This window comes from Galendromus occidentalis, unplaced genomic scaffold (assembly GCF_000255335.2).
Source record: "Galendromus occidentalis unplaced genomic scaffold, Mocc_1.1 scf7180000077070, whole genome shotgun sequence".
NCBI classification, from domain to species: domain Eukaryota; kingdom Metazoa; phylum Arthropoda; class Arachnida; order Mesostigmata; family Phytoseiidae; genus Galendromus; species Galendromus occidentalis.
In genome coordinates, this window is record NW_003805058.1 from 5351 (window position 1) to 12712 (window position 7362).

Here is a 7362-nt window from a genome sequence, read left to right on the forward strand (position 1 = left end):
ACTTTGGAAGCGGCGATCGAAAATATCCGGACGACAAATATATGAGATGAGCGTATGAATGGTAGGAAAATGTCGATACGCATAATGTACTATGCATATATATGCGGATATATAACGATCGTCATCACGGTAGTACGCTGCATATATATGCTCAATCGTGGTACGCAAAATATGCAATAAATAAGAGGTAATTTTACAAGAAAAACCGTCGGAGTCGCCCGAAAACAGGGAGGCTTCCGAACATCGATCGGCTTCGTTTGGGAGTTTCGTCCGCCGCATTCCGCCAGATGATAAAGAGATTTTTCTGAACGATGAATCGTCGATCGAAATCACGTTTGAATTTCGCTGTGGGTCGTCAGCGCTCTCTATCATCAATCGTCAAATATCTCAAATCACTCGCGCGACCATCTCGAGACAATCGAGCCGATGATGAGAACTGACTCAATTAGGATCTGGCACGCGTGAGAATGGGAAAAACGATCGTCATGATGGGAATGATGCGGATTTTGTTGATGATGTCGGTGTCGATGAGGAGATGGAGAAGAGTAACCAAGAGCTTGGAGACTTGGAGAGCTTCACCAAGTTAAGTCAGGGGAATGAAAAAATATCCGCTCGTCTCCTCGAAGCAATGGAGTTTGGTGAGACGAGCGAAAAAACGGTCAAAAGCACGCGAGAGCGATCACGAGGGTTCCGGCTGAGTTTTGAGAAGTGCGGCCCAGCGCAGACTCGAACCACTTTCGCGGGCGGCCGGACATCATGTGTTGTGTTGATTACTCCTTCCTCAGGCTTATCTTTTTTCCCCGGTTATAGCTGCTCAAGCTTAGAATCACAAAATCGGGACGGGGGAGACTCAAATGAATGTGCTGCTATGATGTTTCGAATCACCTAACTGTGCTTAAGTCGTGTGACGCATCAGAGCTCGCAACGCGTACAGCAACTCAGCTTGCATTCTGGCCTCAAGGATCATTAGTGTAACATGCACTTTTTCCGAATACTTAAATTCGCGCATAACACTCTCGTAGTGCTGCTTTGACACTCGTTCTGGATAGCAACAGACGGACTTGATGTACTGCTTCAGATTTCCATCCAACAACTCGTTCACCTCTCGATAATCGTAGTCGTCATGTCGGATTCCGAACAGGCAATGGATGTAGTTCCATACGGCCCGGCGGAACATCGAAGTATCGACGTTGGTTTTTCCTCCCATTCTGTGGGACGGAACAGAGAAAAAAAAAGGCTCAGTAAGGGAATACGTGAGAAAGGGAGGAGGAGGATGCCTCGGAGAAATCCTGGCTGTTCTCTGCTGCCAGACGAAACCATGTAAATTTACTCACGTATAGTAGGTCATGTCGTAGGCGACCTTGAACTTCTTATCGAGGAGTTTACCGACATCGTTGTACAGTCGGTTGAGGAGCGAGTAACCGTGATCGTCCCAGGAATAGTCCTGGATGCGGAAAGTGGGAACTTCGGCAGCTTCACCACGTTTGGTGAAGTCCTGGTAAGTGAACGCTGGGTCGTTGACGAACCGGGTGAGATCGTTTTCCCGACCGAGGAAGCCGCCACTACTGCTGTGTATTGTTGAAATCGAGGCACTTTCCGTTGCTTCGCTTTCGAAGCGCCTCGCCAATTCTTCACAGGTGATATCTTGCGAGGATTTCGACTCCGATATTGTTCTCATTTTCCTCATGAGGTTCTCGACTTCGCCGCCGGCGATCGGCGAGCCGTTGTGCGATGGGCTGCCGGCCGGCGTCGTCGATTGAACGGGGCTCGAGCCCCCAGACTTCAGTGACTCTCGCGAAGAGTTTAGCCGCAACGATTGAGTGCTCTGTTGAGAGATACCGCAGCCGAACACGAAGCTTGAAAGAGCATGGAAATGCGCCAGGATGGTGATCGCGTGAACCACCTCAGCGAGCGACCAACTATCGTTGCCTGCAAAATCAAAAACGGTGCCTTAGGAACCTCGATCCGATGTTCCGACGCCTATCCCTCAGATCACAGCCACGGACGAGAAGCTAACCACGCAGCGACGCTTAAGCGAAACATCAATTCGGCGAGCTTACCGGTTGTGAGCTTTAAAATGTGCTCCTTAGAGATCATCCACGGTCGGTGTGCCAACAACTGGTTGATTTCGTCGAGGTCACGGATCTTCTTGGGCGCAAAATCCAGGCCCTGAAGCCACGCCTTCTCACCTCCACACGAGAGAAACTCCTGGGTTTCAACTTCGGCCAAATACGTGCACTGATGACGCGCCGCGGCCAGCAGCGCTATGTAATGCCTCTGATCGTACGGGAGGGGGCCGTCACCCTGCATAACAAACTCTTGAGTTTGTACGAAAGGCTCCTGGTAGAGCGGGTGATAAGCCATAAGCTGATTCACATGATTGAGGGCCCGTTCTTGACACGGGTAGAACTGATTGACGCTGTCTATGTACAGTTGGGTCTGCAAGGACAAGGGGAAGAATAAGTTAGTTTCTCCAGGATCGCCAGTCTGCAAGAAATCGGAATGATCTCCATCGAACGGACCCGATCTGATACCAAGAACTCGTAATCGAGAGGATTTTTCCACCACACCGTAGCCGGGAAGCGACGTTCCAAAATCTTCTTGCGTTGGTGTCTCATCATCAATCCGCCAACGGGAACAACATTGATTCGAAGCAAGCTCGGCAATGTTCGAATCCAACACCAATGGCAGCAATAATAAAAACACCAGCATTCGAAATGCGTGGGAATCGCCTTGCGAACGTGGTTGACGCTCCGGGGCGTGCATATGCACGTATGGCTTCTCCGATACCTTCGTCCACTCCGGCGGCCGGCGAACTGCTCGAATGAGCGAGAGATCGACCGATTCGAAGACCGGCTGGCCGCCTGTCAGCTTATCAGCGAGTTCAGAGTGCGATATCAGAACTGAGAAGTGATTCACGCCCTCGGTCCGTGCGAGTAGATTAGATTCATGACAATGACCGACCGGGATGATCGGAACCGATGAATTTTCAGGTGCAAAACAATACCGGCAATCATCGAGCAGATATGGCTCCCGAGCACCGCAAGGCCGGACGGTTGACGAGAAGAAATGCCAACGAGCACGCTTATCAATCGGTCCTGTTCAAATGTTTAGCCTTTCCGCTGGCGGTATGCAATGCGGCTGGCCTGTTGTCCCATAATTCAAGTTGCCAAGCGTTTGATGCTTCTGAGCTATTCATCGTTGCTGCCGTCACTGTTGTTCTCGCCGCCGCCGCCGCCGCCGCCGACATCATCGTTCATGAGTGCGCAAGGCCGATAGAAGGCCTTGCGGGTGCCAACCAACACGAGCGACACTGCAGCCAACACCGACAACAGCAACAACAGCCGTAGCACCGAAGACCACAACTACGCTTCTATACGCTGCGAGAAAAGTGCCTGACACCAGCCTGATTGGCAACTGCTGCTCTCGGTCGGTTCCGCGCTGGCTGGCTGGCCGGCCGCCTTCTCAGCGTTGTTCTCAGCTGTGTCGACCACTCGCTCGCTCAGCAAGCTTCTAGACCACTCGCTTTGCACTTTCAGACCGATGTCAGAGTCACTTGCAGCTGGTAGTAGGCTCGGAGCCAACTGAGTAAGCAACCAGACAATTCGCCAGTCAGCTGGTTTGCCAGACAGATACACGGAGAGATAGATTGGCAGAATAAATAATATTCAACCGCCGCCCGCCACTGTCACGGCGCCGGCAGCTACAATGCTGTCGATTGCCGGCTCAATAGCAACTAGAGAGCTTGGCAGCCAGCTCGCTAGCTAGCTAGCTAGCTAGCTAGAGAGTCAGACTTATTCGAGACTGTCAAGATCCCTGGTTCGGGGTCAATACTGAAGAGATGTCCGCGAGTCGTCCCATGATTGGCGTTTGCCTGACTAGCCGTCTCATTACCGGCTGGATCCAGCCGAGCCGACCTGCCGGCCGCCTGATCAACTGGCGAACGGGGTCGCGGTTCGGCAGACCACCGACCGTGAGCATCGAGAGGAGACGACGGCCGGAGCAACGACCGGCCTCCAACGCGGAAGCGCACCAATGTATTCACTTGCGCAGCGCCCGAGGGAATACTGCAAGCTCTGAGAGGCTTTCGTTCGTCCTCTCTGAACGGAAACCGACTACAAAAAAGCATCGGGAGATTCTCGTCAGAAACCCGCGCGGATTGAGCTACTTGATATCCAGCTGACACAATGGGATGAATTACCCGTTTTGCACTCTCCGCTCTACGTGTTCGTTTCTGGCTGCTCGACTGTGTGGAAACACTCTCAGGGCACGGCTGCTCGCAAACCGGCTGGCAAGCCGGCCGGTCGGTCGACGCCTTGCTCGTTCGGTGCGCGCGCCAATCGACGTCGATTCTCTGAGCGAGCGTAGGCGTCGATCACGAAACCGCGACGCCTCTGCAGCGGCTGGTGCCTACCTATGCAGCTTACTGACTGTCTAACTCATTTGCAATTCGCCAAAGACGTTTAAGAGCGGCAGCATCGAATGTGAGCCTTCCTTTCCCCCAACAGACGCTAAGTAGCCGGCAGCTTGCCGAGTCGACAGCCGTCACACTGCTAATTTCCGACTGGCAAGTCGCTACAGAGTTCCACTCCCCACTGAGAGAGTGTTATAGAGTGGACGAGGAAATCGAGAACGATATGCGCCTACTTTAGTCAAGCGACCCTCCGACGAATAGGTTGATGGTAAAGGAACAGACAGATGGATCTGCACTGTTCGATCAATCCCTCAATCGATCAGCCGGCTCGTCCTTCCCCCGACGGAGAGCGGTTCCGCCGAACGACCCGGCTACCAACGGTCCTCCAACGAATATGCACGCGGAGCGTCGGAAAGCACTACGAAGTGACCACACCACAAATTGTCAGCGGTGGAACATCGGGAGCGACAGCGTGCCTGTCGACGTCGGTTGATTCAATTGGGGCCATGACTTTTTCGTTCTTTTCTCTTTCGTCAATTTGAATGCGATTGACCTTCCCGAGTCGATTGCCTGCTCCCTAGGAACGTCTCCACGCTCGTTTGCCGCCGTCACACGGCGGGACGAATGAATGAATGAATGCATGCATGCGAGGGTGTATGCATGAACAAAAGTTTCTATTGGCGAAGAGCAATCATTTCCTATTTCTTACGCATCGAGCTCGCTACAGCGGGCGATTCGACGACCGATTTCAGTCGGGGAAGGAAAACTTCATCCCGATGTCGATCCTGGAGATCGAGTCTGCATTTTTTGTTCTCCATTCGACATCGCCTATACGACGCGTCTGTTCTCGGACCGAGTCCCGCAATAGGCAAGTCTATCCTGCTCGCTCGTCCACGGGCTCACTCGCCGTGCGGGTAATTTGCTCGCTTGATCGCTCGCTCGTTCCGTCGCCCGCTTTCTTCCTTCCACAATTGGGAAGGGAGCTCTAGAAGCTTCGTCGCGCCGTATCACCGCCACCAGTGGGGAAGAAACGTTTATCGAATGTAGACCGGTACGGCGAGTTCACCAGAAGCAGAAGCAGCCGATTCCCGTTTCGGACGGGGACATTATTTTGAAAGCAAGCGTAACTGGCGTCAGGCCAGGCCGATCAGATTTTCATTTGACTCGAAATGAGTCGGTCTTGGAAATTTGGACCAGGGATAGGTGCCCGGGGAGGGGACACGGCCCGTATAAAAAACGTGCCCATACGAGTCCGGATTCTCCGCCCCTTGGCATGTCCAATGCCAAGGAGAGACATCCATCGATTCCCAACAGACATCGCCTTGTGGTAGCCCACCGACTCGAATTCAACGATCATGTAACGATAGTAATAGATGCTACCAGCGCTGATTGCATCAGATGGGCGACTGCATGCAGTTCAAACAAGGGACTGCTGATCGACATCAATCGAGCTGATCCGGTGCATTATCGTATCGAATTTCCAGTGCTTCCCAAAGCACCATTCCGGAAGAAAACCCCGTATCATTAGATCCCGTCGACGGGGGAAAAAAGAGGCTTCCCTTTCAAATCGTCCGATTCCTAGCGGTTCCATCACGACCGTCAGAGGGAGCCACCAGGCGCTGATGTAAGCTTTCGCAAAATACTCCTCCATAGAGAGTACGCTGAATTTCATCAGCAGCCGACGACTCTGTCACCGGTATCCTGAGGCGTTTAAGCATTCGCACCGAATACCGAACATCTATGAGCTCAATGACGATAGCTCTATCATCTCTATGAAGGACGGTCGCTCTTGTTGGCAAGCCCACGAACCGCTAGAGGAGGGCCCTGGTGACTCTGCGAGCGAGCGGTCCGCGCCGCCGCCGGCGAGCGCAACGAACGGCTCCTTTATATCCTCGACATACTGAATATGCTCTTCTTGGGAGAGCATTGCTCGTAGATACAGAAATTCAAGGGGAAAAAAACGTTGCAATCAAGGGAAATCCTCGGCCGGCCATTGACTCCCGGCAGCAGCCGTAGCAGCAGCGGCTCGACCAGCCGCCGGTCGGTCGCTGGCTCGTCCGGCAGCCACACAGGCAGACAATCTCCTTGAAAGCGCCGCCACGGCAACCGGCGGCCCGGAGGGACGAAAAACTCCTTGCAGCCGAAAAAACACGAGAAGCTTTGTGGCAGGCGAATACAAGGCCGATACAATACCGGCCACGGCAGTCGATAAGCTGCCGCACGTACGCCGAGCTTCAGAGATTGTGGAACGAACGTCGGTGCCGAACAGGGACCCTCCGAATCTGGAAACACTCCGCCGTAATGGACGCTCGCCGGTACGGCTCGGAGTCGCTCTAAAGCCGGTTTCCCGGCCGGATCGGGTCGATTCGATGCCGAGGACGTCACTGTCACTAGGTGGCCATCAAGAAGAAAACACTTACGTTTCTGACGATCTGACCCATGTTGGAAGGTATGGTATGCAATTATCCTCAAAGTCACGGAGAAGATTCGACGAAGCAAGGCACAGCGGAGGATTGATCCCCTCGATTCGGAACTTTCACGCAGCGGAGGCTGTTGTTCCTACTGCAGGTGGAACTCTTCGTTGTAGGTGACACCAAGCCGTTTGAATTCCACTCCGAGCTTCTAGCACCAGCCGGACAGGGATTGTGAGGGACTTGACGACGACGTCTTCGTCACTCGAACCAAGACGGGAGGGGGAAATCGGAATTTCCTCCACTGATCTGTCCTGGGGAAGCTTGCATTCGTTGTGCTCGACGTCGGTAGTGAGGTTGACGCCGTTGTCGGTAACGTCTTCGAGGATCTGGTACTAGAGTCGATGGTATGAGTGGTAGGTAGTTGCAGTAGACGTTATCCTACGAATGGCAAGCGGAAATCACAGTTCTCGTTTCTCTTTTTAATGTCGCGTCGATTGAACCGAGCAAACGTTGGACACTTAAAGCTTAATTGGC

The 7362-nt window shown here is 53.1% G+C and overlaps 1 protein-coding gene across 1 annotated transcript; it reads right to left on the minus strand.

The window, feature by feature from the left end:
* Positions 1-288: 288 nt before the first annotated feature.
* Positions 289-6919, minus strand: Sesn (Sestrin). The gene is made up of 4 exons (XM_003740598.2): positions 6835-6919; positions 2061-2439; positions 1335-1929; positions 289-1208 (listed from the first exon to the last, which is right to left on the minus strand). The coding sequence occupies exons 1-4, from the start codon at positions 6853-6855 to the stop codon at positions 896-898; spliced, it is 1308 nt and encodes a 435-aa protein (XP_003740646.1). The 5' UTR covers positions 6856-6919; the 3' UTR covers positions 289-895.
* Positions 6920-7362: the final 443 nt, after the last annotated feature.